Source organism: Eschscholzia californica, unplaced genomic scaffold, assembly GCF_041429995.1.
Source record: "Eschscholzia californica isolate CP2 unplaced genomic scaffold, dmEscCali1.0.p SCAF_3, whole genome shotgun sequence".
In the NCBI taxonomy this organism is placed as follows: domain Eukaryota; kingdom Viridiplantae; phylum Streptophyta; class Magnoliopsida; order Ranunculales; family Papaveraceae; genus Eschscholzia; species Eschscholzia californica.
Genome location: NW_028238420.1, coordinates 58,415,981 through 58,440,963, shown reverse-complemented (window position 1 = coordinate 58,440,963; position 24,983 = coordinate 58,415,981). Strand labels below are relative to the sequence as shown.

Genomic DNA, 24,983 nt, shown 5'->3' with positions numbered 1-24,983 from the left:
CCCTCCAAAATTCAAAACAAAAAAACTGAAGAAGATTTGAAGCTTCTGCTAAGAAATTGAAGGAAGAGAGAAGATTCTAGACTAATTCTTCTGGTAATTCATGATTTCATCTCAATTTCCTTTTGATTACTGCTAATACTTCATTCTTAGCGATTCTATAATATTTTGTTTTCAGTTTTGCTCGTCCCAATCAAAATCTTATTTCGTTAGTTGTGAATCAAATTGATTGTTTGTTTTATTTTCTCATACTAATAAGGTTTTGATTCTTATTAAACACTGAGATTTTCTGCTTTTTGTGATATGAAAAATAACAGAAGATATGGAGATGATCATCGATGATGAATCTTTTTTCCATAATGAAATGCCTAAGGAAATTATATACTTGATCTTAGAAAAAATCATCTCTACTGCTACAAGTTACTCAGATCTTGAAATTTTGCTGTTGATGTAAGTTTCTACTGCTACTAGGTACTCTGTTTTCTCTAATTTCTATAGATCTGTTGATTTCTTCATTAATTTCGAGTTTTTTGTTGATCTTTGGTTCAAATAGATGCAAGAGAATTACAAATCTTATTCTGGAACCTGTATTTTTGAAAGATCTTCCTTCTTCTTTGTTTCCGCTTAATGGAAGAACTTGCTCTGTTTCTGCTGGACTGTTTTTGCTTGACTGCATTGAGGCCGGAAATGTCGAAGCATCTTATACAGGAGGAATGGTACCTCTCTCTCTCTCTCTCTAGACTTCTCACTCTCTCTCTCTAGAATTCTCTTTCGTTTTGTGGAAATTTGTTTATGTTTCAATGAAATCAGTCATAATAACAATTGTTAGACCTTTTGAATACATAAATACTAGATTCAAGTTCTCATATGGAGTAATTCATTTTCTTGTGCAGATAATGGTTTACTGTTTGGAGAATACTAAAAGAGGAGAAGCTCTATTAAATAAAGCAGCTAGTTCTTTCTATGCCCCTGCTATTTACGCCCTAGCTGTGATTAAGTTCAACAATGCAAAAGGCCATGAAGACGAAGTTGCTGGAATATAGCTCTGTGCACGAGCAGCAGAACTACTTGATGTTAGAGCAATTTTAGAACTAGGTTATAGGTTCAAACTTGGCATTGATGAAGATCGTCGAATGGGGAATATGTTGATTGCTCGCGCCAAATCCTTCCTCAAGGAAGCTATAAGACCTGAACCACCTGTTGTTCATGGGTTTTTGGTTGAGTGGTTCTCAACCAGAGGAGCAGGAAGCAGACCATCACTTTCGGCGCATAGGAAGATATGTAAGTTAGTAGGTTGTGGACTAACTGAAACAAAACCACTGCAGTTTCGACTTTGCCCTACTTGTGGAGATTGCTATTGTTCATTAGCTTGTCAGAAGTTGGACTGGATGCTTGGACACCGCGAGAAATGTCTTCATAATGCCGCCGATGAAGACAAGGAAATGGAAGATGATGACGAGGAATTCAACGATACTGACTTTATAGAAATGGATACTTTGATAAGGACTCTTGCCGTCGTCGAGTAATAGAGGTAATCTCGTTTTGTTTGTGCATATAGTTTTGAATAAGGAAACAAGTTAGGAGATGAATTAGAAAACTCATAACATTTTGATGAACAAATATCATGTGTCTATTACTTTTCCACTCAATTTGCTTTCTTCTTGGCCTCTCGAACAATACTACTTCTTCATTTAGGTGGTTCATTTTTCTTGATTGTAATCGAGCAGGTTACCTGCTTCTGTTCTTGTTTGTTGACTACCTTATAAAAGAATGAGCACTTCAGTTGGTCTCTCTCTCTCTCTCTCTCTCTCTCTCTCTCTCTCTCTCTCTCTCAACACACACTCACAGATTTAGGTTTGAAAGAAATAGGATTAACTTAGTGTCGTACTGTCATGTATACAACTAGTTATGCAAGTATTAAACTTGTGATCTTATTGCAAATTAACAATGAAATGTATAGTCATCTAGAAGAATAGGCATACCGACTTTTCTAAGAACCTATTTAAGGATTTTACTCAAACTAATTGGTAATTATTTCTCTCACATGAAAAAATTCCCGACTTCATAAAGACCATCAAATTAATCATCGGTAGCGAAGTAGCGATCATGAAACTCCCCTAGTCCGGGTATGACTTGATTCTCTTCATTCAGTGATTCATCAATCTCGGATGTCACAATTTTCAACAGTGGGAAACGTCTGGAAACACAGTGAATCCCCTCTGGTGCCTAGAACATAAGAACAGTATTAAATGATACACGTCTAAAAAATTTATAGTTATACACCAACACAAGTCAGATGGGATGAATACTCACGGAGATGAGGTTTAGGAAAATTATGCTAGACTCTCGAGCTCCTTTCTGTATCAGGAATTGAATTGCTTGACTTGCAGAATTACCTTTTGACAGAAAGCAAGAGAATATATGTAAAAATCAATCCGAATAGATGAAACAAAGAAACATGATATATTGATGTCAAGAAATTCCGATATTAGCTTTCAGTCTCGGTAGCCACATTTGACTTTGGACAACGAGGAACCACTACGATGTTGATGGTGGTGACATGAAAGTCCACGCGATATGGGTTCTTGTTAACTGACATTACATGTTGGTTCGAATTTTGACACCGAATGTCAGCTTGAACTAGTCGGTTCAAATGGTTCAATAAGAAAGATTTACCTGTAGCAAGAACTGGGTCTAGAACTAATACACGACGTTCTGAAATATCTGTGGGAAGATTCTCACATGTAACCTGTTTGCAGTAAACAAATAGAAATGGGGGGTGAGAAAATCTTTCACATTGTCATTTCAACTGAAAGTATGACAATATTTTTACAAAAAGATTCACCTGTTCTCCGTTGTTTCCTCCGACTCGCTGAATCGATATTTTTCCAATTTTTATTCCTTTGCAACATGCACTTAATGCATTTTCCATGCTTTCGCCGCTGCAAAAAGACAAGCGCTTGTCAACCAAGTTACTGGCTACCACTATGTAAAGTTGTGTTAGTGGGGATGGGGTCACTGGAAGAAGTGAAGAGAGCCCTTCCGTGCTTAACCAATTCCCGACTAAATAATATGTTGATCAAATTTTTCAGAACAACAAAAATAAAGGAACCAAAAGTCACAACTTACCTTCGAGTAATCGATATCCCACACAGTTTCTTACAAAATTCAACTCCTGAATAAACTGATCCTGAAGCAGAAGAAAAGCATGATTTCAATATACTGATCCAGAACAGAAGAAAAGATATAATCCTATTCCTATAGTTGCAAGGGCTGCAATTTCCGTTATCCTGTCACACACGCTTCTTATTGGTCTTACATCAAATTGGGTTTTTGTGTCGCTTATATGTTGGAAAGATATGAGTCCACTAGGCGTTATCCTGAGTTATTCACAAGATAGTTGGTAGAAAAGTTAAAAAACGGTTTACTTAGAAAGATACCTGTAGGAGTGACTACTTGCTTCTCCGTGAACGGCAAATGACCAAGACCATGTTCAACGATCTGGGATGGTATACATTGATCAGTACAAAACCTCAAGCCGCAACTGTACAGGAAACAGTGAATATATCGAAGTTGTTTGGAAGAACATACCAGACGAATAAGCCGATCTGAATAAAAGACAAAGTCATGCCTTGATATTTCACGGTTTCGGATTAGTGTATGCATTCCTTTTATCTGTGTCATAAGATGTCTCCTCATCAGTATAAAGCCATACTATAACATCAATTAGGTGAAGATAATCAATACCGTAGCAAAGTAGAACACGAAACAAAAGTACCTGAAATGTTGATTGAATAACATGTAGATTTGGATATATTTTGCATAAATTATGCTGACCAAGCTTTGTATGGATATGTTGCACAATCAAATCAATTGCAACATGATTATCACCTCCTCGTGGTATGATCACATCAGCATATTTCTTCGATGGTAGAACAAAATCATCAAAAGCAGGCTTCACAAACTTAGCATACTGCACAACCAACACCCAATAAAACATTTACCAAGTAAGGTGGTCACTCTTGATAAGGCAGAAATTTTGAAAATTATCATTCTACTACCCCTTCGGTATCGTCCATCCTGCATAAACAACAAAACATTTGCATTTCGTCTTAACCTATTGCCAATAATAGGACCTATTCTTTTTTTCCTACTCGTGGGACAGCCAAAAAAATGTTGCCCTGAGTCCCTGACAGAAACTGCTTGTGAGGCCACACATAGCTCTGGGGAGGTTCATAGGCCATGACGCAACCACCTTTTTAAGATTGTGTGGAAAAAGTGACCTACTCCAACGGAGTTCGATGAAGAGTTGGTTACCAAATTTTGTCAAACAAAAATAACATAATTGTAGGTCATCAAGATGAAGAAATACAAATTTCCACTTGCCTGTTCAAGGACAGACTTTATGTCTCTTCCCCTCTCAACAGTGTCGCGCCTTATTCTACGAGCAAGCCTCACATCAGCATCTAAATATAGTAATCAACAAGATAAGAAAACCAAAAAAGAAAAGCGGGAGAAAACAAAGAAACAATATCAGAACATTTTGAGATGATTCATGAACGAAACCATGAACTGTAACCAAAACATCAAAAGTTTGCTGATATTTTTCTCGCAAAATCATAGTATTAGCAGGACAGAAGAAGGCGTGCCTGTGTCAACAAATATTTTCATATTCATCAAGTTGCGGACATTTTGGTCATGGAAAACCAATATCCCCTCCAAAATAATGACATCCGATGCATTTACCTGAAAAAAGTTATTTAGATAAGTAGTCACAGACTGTACATGCACGGCACACAAAAAACCATATTTATCAAGTTGCGGTTACGTCAGCCATGGAAACCAATATCTCGAAAAGCTTAAACAAACGACAACAGATGCATTTACCCGAAATGGTTATCCAGATAAGTACAAACAGAGATGTCTCTGAAGAGAACAAAAGAATGAGTTGTACCTTACGGCTTACTTCGCCTCAAGATTTTGTGACGTAATCGTCATACTAACTGAGGGTCCGACCTTTTATAACTTTTTATTACTCAGTAACATTAGCAAGTCCTTGAAAGGATTCTAATTAAACTGGAAAACAGATAAGAAACCAAGGAGGTGTTTGTGGAGTGACTGTGTCCATTTTCACTCTGTGTGAACACATGGCAAAGCACTTCTAGCTTCCCATCACACATGAGTCATCTTAAATGGAGTTTCCTCACTTTATACAAGTGAACTTTATAAAACAAAAGAAAGTTTTCCACTCAACGGAGATTCAGTTATGCCGTACGACGGTACAAGTAGCAGGTTCTAATTATCGCAATCGCAGGTCACTTCAATAAAAATATGCGCCCGATAATAGGCATTCAATTACGATGAATTAAAACATACCTGCCTATAAGTTTCAGAGCACCGTCGATGGTTTTTAAAATCATAAATTGGAACATGGACAGATTGTCCGCGCTTGAGCTTTCCAATACAATCAAGTAGTTGTTCAGTGTCAAAGGCATCTGTGATGAAACTACTATTAAATTTAAAATGTAGATACACACCACTGAATCTATTCAAATTCATAAGATGAATTACCGGGATGATCAAAATTATATTCATGTACACGTTCAGATTCTTCGGCAGTCAAACCCCGGTAAAATGAATCCTGAGCAACAAATAAAGATTTAAGTCTAAACCTATTCAAATGATTAGTAATTAGTTTTATTGAGTGAATGACAATCAATATAACACTGAAAAAGTATAAACCTGATTAACAAGTACAACCCGCTGATCGTGAAGTTGTTGAACAATCATCTCGCAAACAGTGGTCTTACCAGATGCTGTACCTCCTGAAACTCCTACACAATTTCCACCCAAAAAGCAAAACAAACACCTCTAAATTAGCTTAGAACACAAAAAAATTACAGAGAACGAGAACGAACAATACAAGACGGGTAGAAGATTTAAGTTATGTAATGGGAATTACCAATGACGAACGGTTGCTTGTGAGAATTATTATTGTTATCAGTTAGAGTAGCAGAGGAAGACGAAGTTAGCGAAGTAAGAGAAGTTGATGAATCAAGACGTAAACCGGAGAAATGTGCATCAGCTGCTGCTTCCATTATATAATCCATTCTAATCTTTGAAAAACCTTATGAGTTCTCAGAGCCTAAAATGTCCATAAATTATAGTTTAGGTTTTCACATTCTTTACAATAGACATTTTCATGATTCAAAATATAAATATAAAGATCATACAATAACAATATAAAAGGATAAGATCAAATAACTATGTGAAGAATACACCCATTGAAGAACAATGAAAACCCTAAAACAAAACCTATCAAAGAACTAACCTTTTAACTTGGATTTTGATTCTTGAAGATTATGATGAGTAACAGTGGGTTTCCTTGGATTTCTATTGATTCCCACATACAACTCCCGCGGAAAAACCAACCCTAAATAAAATACTATAATAAAGAAACTACGAAATTACCCCTGATAATGTTAACAAAATTACAAATCTTAGTGGGCCCTCCCCTCGTGAGGGATTTTCTGGTGACCGTCTCCGGCAGGACAAGGTATGCAACTCTCATAATGTTTGAAGAAATAAATAATTATTATCATCCATGTAACGATTGTGATTCAATCACGTATGAATGAATATGGTTCGCTTGGTTTCAAAAAAAAAAAAAAAGGAAATTGGTGGAATTGATTTTTCACGGGGGAATTAGAAAATTTTGGTTTAACTTGAGGGAGGGTGTGACCCATGTCTTAGCGATTATCGATATTGTGTCCGTCTTAGAAACCCCGGACCCAAACCCACAGATACGAGATTTTACTCTTGACAAAGGCTCTGTGAGTTACCCAAAAGTTTTTGATATTGACGAAGACACACGATTTCCACTAACCGAAGAGGCAGAGGCAATTAGGGAATAAACCCTTTAGTTTTTGGTTTGATTTTCATATGTGAAATCTTAGCTGTACTTTTTTCATGGTCTTTATCATCTTCAAATCCTCACTTAAACTATCATAGTTTAATTCATTTAATTTTAACTTTACCAACTTCATCAAAATTATATATAAAAGAGGATAGAGACTTAATGTGTTAAGAATAGAGAGACACATTACTTCATCAAGGACAATGCCCTCTTTCATGATCTTATAATGAACACTTCATTTCGATCACGAGCAACAGGTAAGGGCATGTAATATCTCACTGACATATCTCATGTAACTCACCCTACTTAAAACGTAAACGTACATATAGGACATAAATACTAACAAACATTCTGTTTATAGCAATAAGATTTTGAAACATATAAGAAGGCTAAAAACTCTACCAGGCTTAGTCCACCAAGAAGCCAATAGAAGTAATCAAGATGTGATTTGTTTAGATTGTTCAATAACCATCCATGTTCACCATTCCCACTTGTAGTTAACCATTCAACGAGGAAGATGAGAAAACCACTAAGAAAGCTTCCGATGCCAAACATAGTCGTGTACATAGACAGACCCAAACTCCGCAATCTTATCGGAGCTTGATCATAGAAGAACTCTTGCAAGCCAACCAGAATTAAGAAATGAGCAAGGCCACATAAGACATATTGAGGAACCAACCACCACGCACCCATTGGAATTGTTGCGTTCGCGATATCAGTGAGACTGAAATCTTCAGCAATTTGAATCCTCCGTCTCTCGACCATAGCTGCAACCACCATGGATATGGTAGAAATAAACATACCACTACCAATTCTCTGAAGCGTTGTTATCCCATTGGGTTGAGAAGTAATTTCTCTAGCCAAAGGAACTAGTAGACGATCGTAAATTACAGCGAATATAACAACAGAGAAGTATATAAAGATTTGGAATGAGGCAGCTGGAATTTCTATATGTATTCCTATTGATCTATCCATGGTACTAGCTTGCTTAGTGAAGAAGGTAGAGAATTGGGCAAACACAATTGCATAAACCAAACATACAATCCATATAGGAACCAATTGCAGTATCATTTTGGCCTCTTCAACTTGAGTACTAGTACATGGTATTCCTCCATCGTTTAAATAACCTTTGGAATCTTCATTTGACATATCAATTAAGGCTTTGTCCAAAAACCTGCCGAAGAAACAACATATATAGGGATTTAGAACATGACCAAAAGGATAAGTTTATACTCCGCCCCTATCGATAAAAAAAAACAGTTTATACTCCACCCCTTTCTATAAAAAAGAAAAATAGTTCATACTTACTAACGAACTCCCAAATTACTCTTACTTGAATTTACTTACTTGAATTTCTTAGCACAACCATGTCTCGAATGGAACTTCCCCATTGCCTCCTCTTGGACAACAAGGGAAGTTGAGGTAGCTCTCCAATTTCGTGCAGCTGCAACAAATACTCTGGTTATTTCCATAAACGGATTTTCCTTTTCTTCTTTCACACTGTACCGGTATGTTTTTATGCCGAACAAGAAAAAGGTTAAAGCTATAATCATGAAAATGCAAGGGATGCCAAATCCAAGTGTCCAACTCATGTTATCCTGAATATAATTCAATATCAAGGAAGCCATGGTACTACCAATGCATAATGCCACAAGCCACCAATTGAAGAATGAGCTCTTTGATTGGGATTCTTCTAAGTTTTGTCCATCAAATTGATCAGCCCCGAAAGCTTGCGCACACGGCAAATACCCGCCTTCCCCAAATGCAATTAGATACAAAGCAGAGAAGAGTAAGATAACTTGGAAGGAAGAAGAGGAAGAGCTAGTGTTCTCCTCATTGTCGATCGACTTGCTTGAAATAGAAATAAGCACAACCGATAGAGTTAAGAGCCCAAGTCCCTGCAAAATAATAAAATTAGAAGTAGTTTACAAATCATACTCAAATAATGTGAAAACTTCTTTTTAGTTTTACGTCAACAAGAATAAATTACACGTCTAGAATGAAATTATTTATAGATAAAAATGTTTTCTTAATTAGTCTAAAATATTTATTGAAGTCTGGATTCAAATTTCAATCAACAAATATTACATTATACAGCAAAAAAAAAATGTTTTGTCATTCTTATCATTTTTTTTGTGCTAAATTTTAAAGAAAAAAATGACATCTGTAGAACAAATCAGAATGGTAGTTTGTTAATGTTTATAGCCCTGTTGGAACAAATTAATGAAACTTGATCCAACATTATAAATGTCAAAAGAACTAGTTTTATTAGTCTTGAATGATATAAGATTTCATAAATTCTATAAGCTTTAAGATGTCTTAAGATTTTGGGAGGAGGGAGATTGTTTTGTGATGAATTGAAAAACTAGACAGACTGTAGACAAAAATATTATCTCGGTTGCTGTGATTTCTGGTTGACTGGATTAAAATCATTGAAAACATGAATAATCATGACCAGTCATGTAAGATTTTTGTCTATTTTTTCTTGTTTCCTATCATTTTTCTTTCTAAATAACTCCATAAATAACAAAAACCACATTTTCATATATGTAAAAGGAGAGAGAGAGAGAGAGAGAGAGAGACGGCGAGAGACTAACCATAATGTAGAGAAGACAGGAGACTAGGACAGTACGAAATCGACCAAGATAAGAGTCGGCGACGAAAGCACCAAAGACGGGAAGAATCCATACGGTTCCCATCCAGGCGTTGACATTAGCGGCAGCTGTGGTGGTTGGTTGGCGGAGTGGACCATCAGTAAGATAGGTTATGAGGTTTGAAGAGACACCAAAGCTAGCAAATGTTTCAGCAATTTGAGTAGCAATCAAGAAAGTTGCAGATCTCCATCCACCATATTTTGATCTATCAATCACTCTCTCTCCTTTATAGTCAACCATACCTTCAAAAACAACACCATTATTGTTGTCATCTTCTCCATTAATCAATACATGGTATTCATCAACATTATCGTCTGATACATTCATCTCTCTCTCTCTCTCTCTCTCTCTCTCTCTCTCTCTCTCTCTTTCTCTCTCTTAGCCTTTAGGTGACAGACGATGAAGGCTGAAACAAAGACTAGAGATGACATAAATTGAGAGATCAATTACCTGATACGGCTGTTAATTAAACAAACAATAAATCGGATACTATTAATTAAATAATGGATACTGCTTCCTATCAATTAAAAGGAAAATATAATATACTATGTAATATCTGATACATCCATATTCATCTCTCTTGCTACAAAAATAAGACAATTTCTATTCTATCCCTCTATTTTGGTCATTTCCCCAGCTCTCCGACGATGTGGTGAGAAAATGGTGAAAAAATATACTCCAGTGAGATACCCCCACAACAAGGGGAGGGCTGGGGGAGGGACCAATAGAATCACATAAAAAATCAATCAATCGATACCACTAACAAACACTTGCCCAACTTAAATTAAATAAATGTAAAATTATCATAAATTAGGTCGCACGTCCATTTTTTTTTCTTTTTTATAAATTGACTTTTTGTCCTTTTAAGTAGGGGGGTGATTGATGAAGTTCTAACATGTTATCCGAAGTAGACAATTTTAAAGAGAAGAAGTAAATTTTGACGAATTTCTCGGATGCAAAATTTTAAAAGCAAACAAGTCATCTTCTTCTTCCTCATTTCTTACCACCAACTCCGACTACCACCACCTCTAACTCCGGCCACCACTTCTAATTCCGGCGACCAACATTTTTTTCCTCTTCTTCTTCCTCTCCCCTCCTTCCAATAATACGTGTAATTATGACAGACGCTTAACACTTTCTCTCTCCCCGAGTCCTCTAGCTAGACCTAGACAACAACGCCCCCTAATTGAAATAAAAGAAGTCTCTCACCTATCCTATGACTTCCGCTCAATTCTCTACTACTGTTTTAGTCTCTCTCTCTCTCTCTACTTTCTCTCACTAAACCCCAAACCCTCATTTGAAACACCAAAGCTTCCTCATTACTTCACTCTCTCTCATCTATATTTACTCAACTTCTTTAGTCCCATTTAGAAGTCATTTTTTGTAGCCTTTTCAGTTATAGAACTTCGAAAAACTTGGTCATTCTAAGAATTTCAATCTGGGTTTCTTTTTTTCAATATTCTAAAGGTGAACAAAAATGTCTTCTTATTCCTCCAATAATCTTCTGAAACATTATTAGATGAAGTTCAAGAGCCATTTGTACTGAAGAATTGCATTGATGAAAGACGTTATCAACTTAAATTACCAGTTGACAAAACACAGTTACAGATGAAAAGAAGAAACCCATGCCAGAAAGAAAAAAAAAACTTCAATCAAAATGGTTTCCCTCTCCTTAACAGAAAGAAAAAAAAAAAAATGGTTTCCCTCTAACCATTAGAAAGAAACGAAGTCAACTAAAGTGGATCAATTTTTGAGAAAGTCTTTGCACTCCGAATACTTTTCTTATTTCTCCAAATCACCCACCTTTAAGTACTAGAAAGTTTAGAAATGCACTTACAAGGACAATTTTAAAATAACTCATTTTTCAATACCGAAAATATCCCTTATATAATCTAAAATTTCAGAAAAACTAATATTTCAAAGCACCCATTTTGATTTCTATGGATAAATAATAATGGAAGCAAAATCTTCTATTGTTTCAAAGTCTAATTTTACTTTTTGATTTACTAATTTTCATTGTTTTAACAATTCTATAGATAGAAAAGTACTTTGAACTTCTAATTATTTTGTGATAGCTGAACAAATGTTGGTAGCTATAGCTACTGCAAAGCAGTGCAAACTCATTGGAAAGCATTGCAAACTTGTTGCAAGCATTGCAAGACACTCAAGCTCATTGCAAAGCAGTGCAAGCTCACTGCAAAGCAGTGCAAAATTGTTGCAAGCTCTTGCAAAGCTTTGAAAATCTTTTTCGAATCAGACAGAAACTACTTTGAAAGTCACTGCAAAAGCATTGCAATGCTCTGCAAAACCAATTTGCAAAGCACTGCACACTCATTGTAAAGTCACCAAAGCTTTGGAATCCTTTTGCAACTTAGATGAAAATTAAATTACTTTTGGACATACTTGCATAACCTTTAATGCAGAGGAACTCAATTTATGTACATCACGTGTGTTAAATTTTGATGAATTATAAACTATTTGTATTACGTATTCAATGATAATAGATCATTCTTTAACTTCGGATGATTAAGCGAGAATATCAACATTTTAGAAGAAACAACAAAGTTGTACATTTTTTTATTTTAATCTTTCCGTCATCTTCGGAATCTATTGAAAAAAATTTAAAGAAACATGTGATATGTCGTGATTATTTTTCAAAAAAGTATTTGCAATTGATTTGCAAAACAGTGTAAATTATTGCATTTTAGCCAATAAAGTCGTCTTTTCCATCTGTTAAATAATTTAAAAAAATGTCACAGGGAGTTGAAGCCTATAAAAAATTAATAAGTTCTTCTTAACCAAAACTCAATTGTCTTAGGGGGTTTTGGTCAAACTTCCCATTCAAAATTGACAGTACAAAGAAGATAACGTTAAGTGTATTTGGCGCAGTGGAAAGGAGGTTAGAACTTGAAGAAGAAATCAAAAGTGAGTCTTTTATACTAGAGGGAGATTCAAGATCAATGGTGGATTAATCATCTAAGGACACAATCATCCCACCGTGGAGCCTATCTACAAACATAGAAATATTACATGTACGACTGAGATCAAAAGAGGTGGAGCTTCAATACTGTCTACGAAATTGCAATACAGCTACTCATGATATCGGGGGTTGTGCACTACCCCCCACCAGCTGACCTATTTGAATTTAATCCTTTCAGTTAACTTCTTTTGAGAGTAGTCATCTTTTTCTTTCAATCTGTTAGGAGTCTTCAATTGTAAGGACCGTTTCTCATTGTTCATGAATGAAAATATGATTTAAAGAAAACATTGAACCTTTCATTTTCCATGAAATTATTTGTTTATGCCCCTTGTATTTTAACTAGATAGCATTTTGGCCCTTATTTTTTTCCTGTTGACTTTACTTTCAAGTCAAATCTTTTTGTTTATGCCCTTATATTTTAACTAGGTATCGTTTTAGCCCTTATTTCTTCGTTTTGACTTTATTTTCGAACCAAATCTTCTTTTAGCTTTAAGTTCAACATAAACCCCATTAACTTTGTTGTGACTATTTTTTTTATATCATTCTTATGTTTTCTTTTTATTTCAATATTCATGGCAATATTTGTTTATGCCCCTTCTACTTTAACTAGGTATCGTTTTTGCCCTTATTTGTTCATTTTGACTTTTTTTTCGCATCAAATCTTCTTTTATCTTTAAATTCATGCAAAACCCGTTAACTTTGTTGTCGCTATTTTTTCGATATTATTTTTATGTTTTTCAATTTCAGTTTCTTATATATATGTGTGTGTATACATAAGTATATTCTTTTTTTGTTTACGTATTTTTTTTTTCTAAAATCAATCATCTCTCTATCTATCTCCTTAGCTTTTTCTTGAACTTCAATTCTGACGATCATTTTTCAAGACATAAAAGGTCTCATTTTTCAAAATAAATTTTATACATTATATTTTACATAATTCGAATGTGTATAAGACTAATTATAAATATTTGAGACTGCAGTCAACCCAACTCACAAGTCAGTAATAGCCAAATTGGTTGAGAATGTAACTATATGATCTACATATTGCTCGTTTGGACAACACATCAAGATTTATTAGATAATTTTACAATTGCTTAATACAACTAAAAGTACCCCCACAAAGAATATTTTAGGTCCACCACCGACGGGTACTAAGAAGTTTGCAAACAATAATGTGGTACCATTTTGATATTGGTTACATAAATCAATTGCTTAAACCTACTTATTAACAAAATTGCCACGACTCTTTGCTTGCTTCAACAACTAGTTTGAAACAGAGCCGAGAGAAGAGATTGAGTTATATGAAGATGAATAATGTAATAGTCTGGAAGATAGATAACCCAGAAACAAAATTATTAACAATAATTATTAACAAAAATCAACAGTCAAGATCTCGAGCTCATACATGAGTGTATGAGCTCGAGTTCAATGAATCAAGGCCCATTATATTGTTGGGATTTTCAATTAGAGTGGTATAAGCTCAAGCTCAATAAATCAAAGCCCATTATATTATTCGGATTTTTGATTAGAGTCTTGCAGTGGAGATGTTCTTAGTTGGAATTTATCTGCTCAAACTCTAGAGATGCAAACCAATTTTACATCTTATATTAATGTAATATTCATATTGCTTTCAATAAAAAAAAAAAGTAATATTCATATTGTAATTATAAGGAAGAATGTTTCACTCACATATGTTTGTGGTTCACTTAACCATTTACAATTTATTTTACAAATAGCACTATAATGCCAATATACCTGTAATTTCGGACGCTATCTTATTTATTTACAAATATGGAATTTCGATCTCCTCACACATACAAAGCCCAATCATTAAGCTTATAGAGTACCAATAATTCGTACCCTCGAGTCTCATCGATATATATACAAACTTCACGAATGTAAGTGAAAACATCATCATCGCTATCTAGACCTCACACGGAATGACCTCTTTTATATAAATAAGATTTTGAGAAATAGATGTGTGTGACTAACTCTATCACGCTAAGTCCAGCAAGAAGCCAATAGAAATAATCAAGATGCGCCCTATTTATGTTGTTTGGAAACCAACCATCTCGACCATCCCCACTAGTTACTGCTTGGATGATTGAGATGAGAAATCCACTAACAAAGCTGCCTATGCCAAGTATGCTCAAGTATATGGAGACACCTACACTCCTCAACCCATCCGGTACTTGATCATAGAAGAATTCTTGCATACCGATCATGGTAAAAACTTGAGTAAGACCGAACAAGACGTATTGAGGAACCAACCACCATATACTCATCGGTACAATTGCGTCTGGCATGTCAATTAATCCAAATTGTTTCACAACTTCTAGTCTTTGTTTTTCAATTACCGCGGCTACTACCATTGATATTATTGTGAAAAACATACCACCCCCCATTCTTTGGAGTACGGTTATTCCATTATGTTTGCCAGTAAATGCTCGAGCAAAAGGAACAAAGAGACGATCGTAAATTGGAATGAAGAGAACAAGAGACATGTATATAAAGGTCTGTAGTGATGCAGGTGGTATCTCGAAGTTTTTCGTTATTGATCTATCCATGGTACTACCTTGTTTAGTGAAGAAAGTCCAAGATTGAGATAACACAACTGCATACATCAAACAAGTAGTCCATATCGGAAACAAACGTAATACCGCCTTAGCATCTTCCACTTGACTAAGGCTACATTTTACGCCATGTTTTCCCGAACCAACTGTCCCATCTGAGACATCGATCAACGCTTTGTCCAAGAACCTGTATGGTGAAAATGAGAAAGAGTTAACATTAACTTATATACATACAAACATGTATATGATTGTGTGATCTTACTTGAATTGATTAGCACCAACTCGAAGCGACTTTCCAGTTTCTTCATCTTGGATAATAGGTGAGGCTGAGGTTAATCTCCTGTTCTTAAATGCTAAAGAAAACACTTGGACTATTCTCAACAAGGGATTTTCTTTATCTTCTTTCAAACTGTATCGATATGATTTCGTTCCAAGTAATAAAACAACGACTGCGAGTGCCATGAAAATAGCAGGAATACCAAACCCAAGAGCCCAACTCAAGTTATCTTGAATGTAGATGATAATCAAGAGAGAAAGGCAACTACCAATACACACTCCAAAGTACCACCAATTGAAGAATGAGCCCTGGGATTTCGCTTCTTCTGGGTCTTGTCCATCAAATTGATCTGCCCCAAAAGCTTGTGCACAAGGCTTGAATCCAGATTTCCCAATTGCTACCAAGTACAAAGAGAAGAAGAAGAAGATGACTTCAAATGAAGAAGGAGGCTTGCAGTAAGTGAATTCTCCTGTCTTTGAAGTAGTAGAGCACTCATGTGAAGGAAGCATAGCTGATAGAGTTACAAATCCAAGTCCCTAAACAGAGTACAATATTAGTAATTAGGTTATGAGGTGTTTATTGATCAATGAATCAACAATAAATCTAGATCAAGGTTGACCCCCTATACTTGACTGATTGACTCCTTATTGAGCTGTTTTGACGATGAATAAGCAGACGAAGAAAAGCAATAGTAGAATTAAACAATTACATAACACATATGACAGTTACGTAGTTCGGTTGGTGATGCCTATTCCAATGAAAATCTTAGCGCCATGACTTTGCAACATAAATGAAGAACATGATTACGTTTCTCAAAAACTTTATACTTTAAGTTAAGTGTGTAGTCATCAAACTTAAAAACAGTTAAGTAGAGAGTACTAAAATATTATATTTTTGGTTACTAAAGTACTTTTTTTTATGTGAGACCATTCTCACACGTCCTGTCACGTATAACGTCGTTTAAGCCTAAGAAAATTTTCTTTTGTGACGTCAAACACATGTTGTCACTAAACCTATCATGTGTGAGCCTAGTTGTGATACCAACTTAAAAAGATAAAGATTATTTTTAGAAACAGACCTCACCTAATATTTAGATGAGGATATACTGCAGGTTGCAGTTAAGATGTATAGTTGCCTTAATTACTTTCCATCAAAACCTAATTAGAGCCACATAATTTTGCCAATATATCCATAGTCAAGTCACTCTAACTGTCTAACACCTAATATGATTGTTTCAACAAAAAAAAAACAGCTAAAATTATCAAACATAGTAATATGGTGAGTGGTTCATAAGAAGAAGAAAGAACCAAATAATGTGACCATGATGTAAGGTATGCAGTATACTTAGTGGTCTATTCCTAGTGGACCTTCATTGATGTGAGAAGTAAAAAATATCCCAAGAATATTAAAAAAAAAAAAGTATCCTAGTTAAGGGATAAGCACAATCATAAAACAACAACAATCTATACATAAATCAAATTTATCCACACAATAGATATGGGTGCAACAATTATATCTTCTACTATCTATATACTTTAGTTTGCAGGACATGACAAATATCATTCCATAAATTTAGATAAGGTCAAGGTTCAAATAATTGTTCTTGCCAAGGACCATTTTAAATTATCAACGATTAGAGTCAACTCTAGTCAAGTAACTCTCGGCTACACCACACTTACACCCGGTGGAACTAGTCAATTAACTAATTGGCATAATATCTTGATGTATCTTTTACTTAATCTTATGTAAATCTTATATAACCATAACCTATATATACCTTTGTAACCACATTGATTTGATAATAGAGAATTGAGTTTGAATCTCAACTTTCCCTCTCTTCTCATACTCGGTTTTCTCTCTCTCTATCTATCTCACAGAGACTCAACCGAGTCTCTCTCTCATCTCTTCTTGTTAATTCTTATGGTATTAGAGCAAATCACGATTTTTTTTTAAGCTATGAGTTCATCCGACATCTCGGGCACCACTGTCACCCCTCACCAAACCGCCACCACCATGTTTGATGTTCATCATTCCGACTCTCCAACAACCATTTTGATCACTCCTTTGCTTTCCGGCGACAATTATCCTTCATGGTCTCGTGCCATGAAGATGGCTCTTCGCGCCAAAAGCAAGTTCGTCTTTGTTGATGGAACTATTCCTCGTCCATCTTCTCCCACCGAATTGGAATCATGGGAACGATGCAATGACTTAGTCACTAGTTGGCTTCTAAACTCCGTTGAACCGGACATTCGTCAATCAATCTTGTATGATGAAAGCGCGGCAGAAATATGGAAAAATCTTCATGAACGTTTTCATCACACAAACGCTCCCAAAATCTTCCAACTCAAGCGTGCCATTTCTTGTTTAAAACAAGAAGGTTCTGACGTATCGGCTTACTTCACGCGTTTGAAATCCATTCAAGACGAACTTAACTCGCTTATTGCTATCGAACCATGTATGTGTGGACATGGTAAGTCAATTTTCGAACGCTACAATCAAGATCGTTCAATGGAGTTCCTCCAAGGTTTACATGATCGTTTCTCTGCGATTAGAAGTCAGATTCTTATTATGGATCCATTCCCTTCCCTTCTTCGTATTCACAGCTTGGTTAAGCAAGAGGAAGTGCAACAAAACTTAAGTAACGATTCCTCCATGAATCCCGAAGCTGCTGTCCTTGCCGTTAACAATGCAAACCGTGGTTCTTTTCACCATTCGGATCGTCCCGAACGATTCGAGAAACAACGAACCAAGAGGCAACGTCCATTCTGTGATCACTGCCGTGTCCATGGTCATTTCATCTCCACTTGTTACAAGCTTCATGGCTTTCCTGATCGTCATCGAAATCAAGCCACTGCTGCCTCGGTTCAGCCTGTCGGTAACCCTAATGCGGCGCCTTTAGCGACTTCTTTTACACCCGAACAGTACAACCATATTTGCAATCTTCTGGCCCAGCCGAAACAGTCTGCAGGCACCCCTCCTACACCACCTCCTTCGACTCCAACAGCAACAGTCAAGCTCGGCCAGGATGCTAGTGTGAACCTCACGGGTATGTCTACTACCTCTTCGCCTTGGGTCATTGACTCGGGCGCTTCTAAACACATTTGTTCCGATTTGTCTTTGTTTTCTACTTATAACCGAGCACCTCCGGATTATTTTGTTCGACTTCCGGATGATACACGGATACAAGTCCTTCATATTGGTAGTATTTACTTCACTAATAATTTTTATCTTCACAATGTTCTCCACATTCCTTCATTTAAGTTTCATTTAATTTCCGTATCGGAAATTTCTCGTTCACTCGCTTGTGACGTTATATTCAATTCTTTTTCATGTACCTTTCAGGACCCAGTGACGGGCAAGAGGATTGGACATGGTGATCCCAAGGATGGTCTCTATTTTCTTCACACGGAACCCAAAATTTTATTTTCTGCTTTTCGTACTTGTAATTCCGTCTCGGATTTATGGCATTGTCGTTTAGGACATCCTAGCTTATCTCGTTTAAAATTCTTGTCTAGTAAATTTCCTTATGTTTCTTTGAATTTGAATAATAAAATTCCGTGTGATATTTGTCCGTTATCTAAACAGACTCGTTTGCCATTTCCTATTAGTACTAGTACTTCTTCAAAACCTTTTGAATTAGTTCATGCAGACTTATGGGGACCATTCTCTGTTCCCTCCTTTTCCGGCAATCGTTATTTTCTTACGCTTGTCGATGATTTCTCGCGATGTACGTGGGTTTTTCTTTTGTCTCACAAATCAAATACTAAGAAATACCTTTCTAATTTTCTTAATTATGTCCGTACACAATTTAGTACTGACATTTCTTCTCTTCATTCGGGAAATGGTAGCGTAATTTTTCCGAAAATCCAAACACTTCGTTCCGATAATGGAACCGAATTTTTAAATAATGATGTTCAAAATTGGCTACACACTAATGGTATTTTACATCAAAGATCATGTCCCTACACACCCCAACAAAATGGGGTGGTAGAACGTAAACACAGACACATATTAGAGGTGGCTAGATCTCTTAGATTACAAGCACATCTACCCCTCGAATTTTGGGCTGAATGTGTACTAACTGCAGTATACATAATTAATAAATTACCTTCACCTTTACTTCATGGGTTATCACCACATGAAAAATTGCTTGGTTCCCCCCCATCTCTAACTCATCTAAGAGTGTTTGGTTGTCTCTGCTATGCTCGTCATCCGTCCCCGAAAACAAAAATGGATCCACGTTCCATTCCCGGCATATTCATTGGATACCCACACGGCCAGAAAGGCTATAAGATTTTTTGTTTTTCTTCTAAGAAAATCATCGTCTCTCGCGACGTTATCTTTCGAGAAGATCGTTTCCCCATGAGTACCCTTCTTCCGCCTTCTCCAAATTCCTCTCGTTCCTTCATCAATATTCATGATGACGGCTCTTTTCATTCTCCTCACGGCTCGACGTCAACTCCAACTTCGGATCCACACTTACACAACCCGGTTCCGTCTTCTCCCATTGTTCCTGTTTCCTCTACAGGCACACCGGTCACTGTCCCTGGTTCCTCTACAGGCACACCGGTCGCCGTTCCTGTTTCCTCTACAGGCACACCGGTAATTGACCCATCGGCATCACTTACCAAACCCCCTGATTCTTCAGGCACCACGACCACCACTTCTTCTACAGGCACCTCAGCTCCCCTGGTACCTGCCGACCACTCAACTCCTCCTTCCGCCTCTACAGGCACCTCTCCTGCCTCCAACAGTGAGATAACCGTCCCATTACATCACTCTCGTCCAGCCCGGTTACGTCGTGTTCCAACACGCCTTCATGACTATCACTGTAATGCTTTACCAACGCCGGATTCTTCCTCTTCTATCACTTATCCGTTAATTAATCACATTTCTTACGACAACTTTTCACATGATCACAAAATATTTCTCACTTCCGTTCTCTCTCAAACGGAACCTCGCTCATTTTCCCAAGCAATGACCTCTTCTCATTGGCGAGACGCAATGTCTAAGGAAATAGCTGCCTTGGAATCTAATCATACTTGGTCTCTTGTTGATCTTCCTCCTGGAAAGAGACCCATTGGATGTAAATGGGTCTATAAAATCAAACATCGCTCCGATGGTTCAATCGAAAGGTATAAGGCACGTCTTGTGGCCAAAGGTTACACCCAGATTGAGGGATTAGATTACACGGATACCTTCGCGCCAGTTGCAAAATTGGTTACAATCCGTGTATTACTGTCCATTGCTGCCGTCAAGGGTTGGTCCCTCCACCAACTTGACGTCAATAATGCCTTTCTCCAAGGTGATCTCGACGAAGAGGTTTTCATGAAACCACCACCCGGTTTTTCTAGTAAGGGGGAGCAACGTGTTTGTAAACTTAACAAGTCCCTTTATGGTTTAAAACAGGCATCGCGCCAATGGTTTGCCAAATTCTCCTCTGCTTTGCTATCTCATGGTTTTTCTCAATCTTTTGCAGATTATTCTCTATTCACCTATTCCAAGGGTTCCACTGTAGTTTATGTTCTAGTTTATGTTGATGATATAATCATCACAGGTAACGATACTACAGCTATTTCAAAGTTGAAATCTTTCCTCGATACCACCTTCTCTCTCAAAGATCTCGGCCGACTACAGTACTTCCTGGGTATCGAGGTTTCACGTTCTACTCATGGCATATTTTTATGTCAACGTCGTTATTCACTTGATATTCTCGAAGATTCTGGTCTCACTGCTTCCCGTCCTTCCGCTTTTCCTATGGACCAGAAACTTCGGCTAAATTCTACTGATGGTGATTTACTTCCTGATCCCACTATATATAGACGTCTCATTGGTCGTCTGATTTATCTCACAGTCACCCGACCCGACATTACTTATGCAGTCAACACTCTCAGTCAATTTATGCAATCTCCACGTAATACACATCTCGACGCCGCTCACAAGGTATTACGTTATCTCAAAGGTTCTTTTGGTAAAGGAATTTTTTTATCTTCTACGAGTTCTCTACAAGTTTCGGGTTTCAGTGATTCCGACTGGGCTGGTTGCCCCACTACCCGACGCTCCACCACTGGTTACATCACTTTTCTTGGCGATAGTCCCCTCTCTTGGAAATCCAAGAAACAATCTACGGTCGCTAGATCCTCTGCAGAGGCCGAATATCGTGCCTTGGCATCTCTCACTTGCGAATTACAATGGATCAAGTTTCTCCTTCAAGACCTCGGTATTTCTCATCCTGCTCCAATGATCGTCTATTGCGACAACAAGGCTGCTCTACATATTGCAGACAACCCGGTCTTTCACGAAAGAACGAAACACATCGAAATTGATTGTCATCTGGTTCGTGAGAAGATCAAAAACAAACTAATTACGACAAGATATACACCAACAACGGAGCAACTGGCGGATGTCTTTACAAAACCGTTGGGATCTGACATTTTTCAACGATTAATTGGCAAGTTGGGCTTATCTTCGATCTCCGCTCCAACTTGAGGGGGAGTATCAACGATTAGAGTCAACTCTAGTCAAGCAACTCTCGGCTACACCACACTTACACCCGGTGGAACTAGTCAATTAACTAATTGGCATAATATCTTGATGTATCTTTTACTTAATCTTATGTAAATCTTATATAACCATAACCTATATATACCTTTGTAACCACATTGATTTGATAATAGAGAATTGAGTTTGAATCTCAACTTTCCCTCTCTTCTCATACTCGGTTTTCTCTCTCTCTATCTATCTCACAGAGACTCAACCGAGTCTCTCTCTCATCTCTTCTTGTTAATTCTTATAAATAAATGACAATTGTCTACGCCTACGTCTCTAGATAATTTGTCTATTAGCTCACTTTATAGACATAACTATCAAATATTGATGATTGGTACATAGATATTAAAAACTTGACCATTTGAATTGTTGTTGGTATGGAGAGTAGGTTGTCTATTAGTCTCTTTTACAAAAATATTAAAAGGAATTGTTAGAGTGGAGTTATTTATTTATTAAAATTAAAGAAAATGATGTACTCGAAAAGACGGTTACAACGACTAGAGCCTTCTGTGGACTGCCATGGCCGGCAGTCCTTAAACTTTTGGTTTAAGATCGTCATCTCCTCTCACCACCACCACCACCACTTTAACCACCACCGCGACTATTATTTCTCCTTCTCCGTTCTTTTCCTTTTTTTAGCTTTCTCTGTCTCTCTACCTCCCTCTCCCTTTAATTGTTCCCATAAAGGGGTCCTTCTCTTCGCTGGAATCTCCTTCGCTTGGGGTAAAGTTGTTCCTTCAAGGAGGGTTTTAGACACTCGATCAAGGAGGTTTCGTGGCCAATCAGCCAAACCTTTGGATGTCTATTCTGTTATGAGAGATGCTAGAATCACAAAAGATTTTGACAAAAAAAAGTTCCCCGCTGATGTGGCGGTTGTGATTTTCATCTCTCAACGGCCTAGATTTGGTCAAAGTTTGAAACCACACCCGCCACATCAGTTGGAACTTTTTTTTGTCAAAATCTTTTGTAACTTTATCATTTCCCTTTTGTTATGCCCCAAAGAGATGTTTACTCCACTCAATAGACAAGGTGCAACAAAACAGGGGAGAGAGAAGAGATATACGAACCAGAACGTAGAACATAGAAGAGAACAAGATAGAACGAAATCGGCCAAGATAAGAGTCAGCAACAAAACCTCCAACTAGAGGAAGCATCCATGCCACTCCTGTCCAAGCATTGATACTAACAGCAGCATCAACAGTAGATTGTTTGAGAGGACCAGTGAGATAAGTTATGAGGTTGGATGAAAGTCCATGATAAGCAAATGTTTCACCAAATTCAGCTGCAACTATTAGAGATGCAGATTTCCACCCACCATATTTTGATCTATCAAATATTCTGTCTCCTCTATAATCCACCACCCCTTTTACAAATCTGTTTTTCTCTCCCCCTCCTTCATCACTACTAAAATTACTACTACTACTTGCCTTCAATAAAGGTTCACCATACCCACTTATCTCATCACCTACATCAGCACCTGCCATTAGGATCTCTCTCTCTCTCTCTCTCTCTCTCTCTCTCTCTCCCTCTCTCTCTCTCTCCCTCTCTATATGTTTAGAAGATAGAAGTAGAACTAGACTAGCTGAGATGTTTTAATATATTATATATATATATATATATATATATACATATATGAGTATATGACCACACTAAGATAGTAATATATAAGGTTCCACCATTATTGGGAGAAAAGAATAGAAATTGACATGGCTTTCCCACAGTCAATCTATCTTATGCCTTGTAAGTACTAAATGACCCCGGCTTTTGGGGTGGAGGGCCGAAAATGACACGGCTAATCTCAATTAGTTCAAAAATTCTATTCATCCTTTTATTTTGGTCCCTCCTCCAACACTCTGCTGATGTGGCGACATATCAATGGAGTATATTTTTTCACCATTCTCTCTGCAATTACTCCACACTCAAGTGATATGTCGCCAAATCAGCGGAGGGTTGGGAGAGGGACCAAAATTAAGTTTTTTTCTCTCTCCTCACTGCTTGACCAATTGGGGCTCGCCATGCCACCTCTCGACGTCTCTAACATTGTTTTCTTAAAAGAGTAGATTGAATATGAAAACGAAATTGGAGTGTAAGCTAAGAATTTGGTCTGATGATTGATGGGTCAGTTTTGTTTGCAAGTCTTATTCATCTTTAACCTGTCTAAGTGTCCACTGTCTCTTAGATGGTAAATTAAAGGTTATAAGTTTATTTCCTGCCAATATTTATGATTAAAAGGTTTTTGTTTTGATTAAAACTGATAACTAACATTCAATTTTGTCAACTAGTACTAATATTATAAAATACTAACAAAAGAATTTTTGCTAAAACTTTTTCAAATACAACCAAAAATAGTATCATGAGTTTGCAATGTAATTGAGACCTAGGTCCCCCAATCTCTCATCCCATCTTATATGTAAGGTACTTAGTGCAAAACAACAAATCTTATCCTCTATGATATAATTATATGTTTTATCCCCACACATAAAGCCATATGTTGTGAAAATGTTTCACATACTATTACTAACTTATTAAGACGGAAAGATGAAACTACCGTCCCCGTGTCTTATTCTCTCACTAAGAGCATCTCTAAGACTCCAATAAAAAAACTCAAAGAAAAAGCCGTCAATATATAGACAATCAAATATTTTATGTGCGCAATAATTTTCAGGTCCTTTTCAAGTCAATTATGCTTGACTTAATTAACTTAGATTTAATAGGGAAAAAAATTATAAAGCCTTCAATATTAGAAAAACAGTAATTAATCTGAGAACTATAAAAATACAATAAAAAATAAAAAAACCTAAAAGTACTGATATTATAAAATCACAAAAGAATATTTTGCCTAACTTTTTCAAATACAACCAAAAATATTGTCATGAAGTTTGTAATGTAATAGAGACCTAGGTCCCTCCTCTTACTATGGACCATTGCTCACAAATCACTCCTCACCACAAATAGATTGATCAATAGAGGCTCAACCTTCCCTGACCCATTATCACCTCTTTTTTGTTCTTACTATCAAACTTGGCAAAAACACATT

The 24,983-nt window shown here is 36.7% G+C and overlaps 4 protein-coding genes across 4 annotated transcripts; 1 reads left to right on the top strand and 3 right to left on the bottom strand.

Annotated features, from left to right (window-relative positions):
• Window positions 1–1,786, top strand: LOC147552464 (F-box protein At1g67340-like). Its single transcript, XM_086670855.1, has 4 exons — window positions 1–93; window positions 315–447; window positions 551–713; window positions 891–1,786. The coding sequence occupies exons 2-4, from the start codon at window positions 320–322 to the stop codon at window positions 1,038–1,040; spliced, it is 441 nt and encodes a 146-aa protein (XP_086526981.1). The 5' UTR covers window positions 1–93; window positions 315–319; the 3' UTR covers window positions 1,041–1,786.
• Window positions 1,787–1,906: 120 nt separating this feature from the next.
• Window positions 1,907–6,539, bottom strand: LOC147552463 (uridine/cytidine kinase UKL1, chloroplastic-like). Its single transcript, XM_086670854.1, has 15 exons — window positions 6,329–6,539; window positions 5,960–6,142; window positions 5,740–5,831; window positions 5,569–5,638; window positions 5,374–5,492; window positions 4,647–4,743; window positions 4,384–4,463; window positions 3,776–3,970; window positions 3,589–3,672; window positions 3,438–3,498; window positions 3,127–3,187; window positions 2,843–2,939; window positions 2,674–2,746; window positions 2,311–2,393; window positions 1,907–2,223 (listed from the first exon to the last, which is right to left on the bottom strand). The coding sequence occupies exons 2-15, from the start codon at window positions 6,105–6,107 to the stop codon at window positions 2,077–2,079; spliced, it is 1,407 nt and encodes a 468-aa protein (XP_086526980.1). The 5' UTR covers window positions 6,108–6,142; window positions 6,329–6,539; the 3' UTR covers window positions 1,907–2,076.
• A 483-nt stretch (window positions 6,540–7,022) lies between these two features.
• On the bottom strand, window positions 7,023–10,039 carry LOC147552462 (protein NRT1/ PTR FAMILY 5.10-like). The gene is made up of 3 exons (XM_086669648.1): window positions 9,511–10,039; window positions 8,261–8,811; window positions 7,023–8,087 (listed from the first exon to the last, which is right to left on the bottom strand). Exons 1-3 carry the CDS (start codon window positions 9,892–9,894, stop codon window positions 7,253–7,255), a joined length of 1,770 nt encoding a protein of 589 aa, XP_086525774.1. The 5' UTR covers window positions 9,895–10,039; the 3' UTR covers window positions 7,023–7,252.
• A 4,132-nt stretch (window positions 10,040–14,171) lies between these two features.
• Window positions 14,172–23,746, bottom strand: LOC147552461 (protein NRT1/ PTR FAMILY 5.10-like). The gene is made up of 3 exons (XM_086665661.1): window positions 23,014–23,746; window positions 15,383–15,933; window positions 14,172–15,307 (listed from the first exon to the last, which is right to left on the bottom strand). The coding sequence occupies exons 1-3, from the start codon at window positions 23,428–23,430 to the stop codon at window positions 14,479–14,481; spliced, it is 1,797 nt and encodes a 598-aa protein (XP_086521787.1). The 5' UTR covers window positions 23,431–23,746; the 3' UTR covers window positions 14,172–14,478.
• Window positions 23,747–24,983: the final 1,237 nt, after the last annotated feature.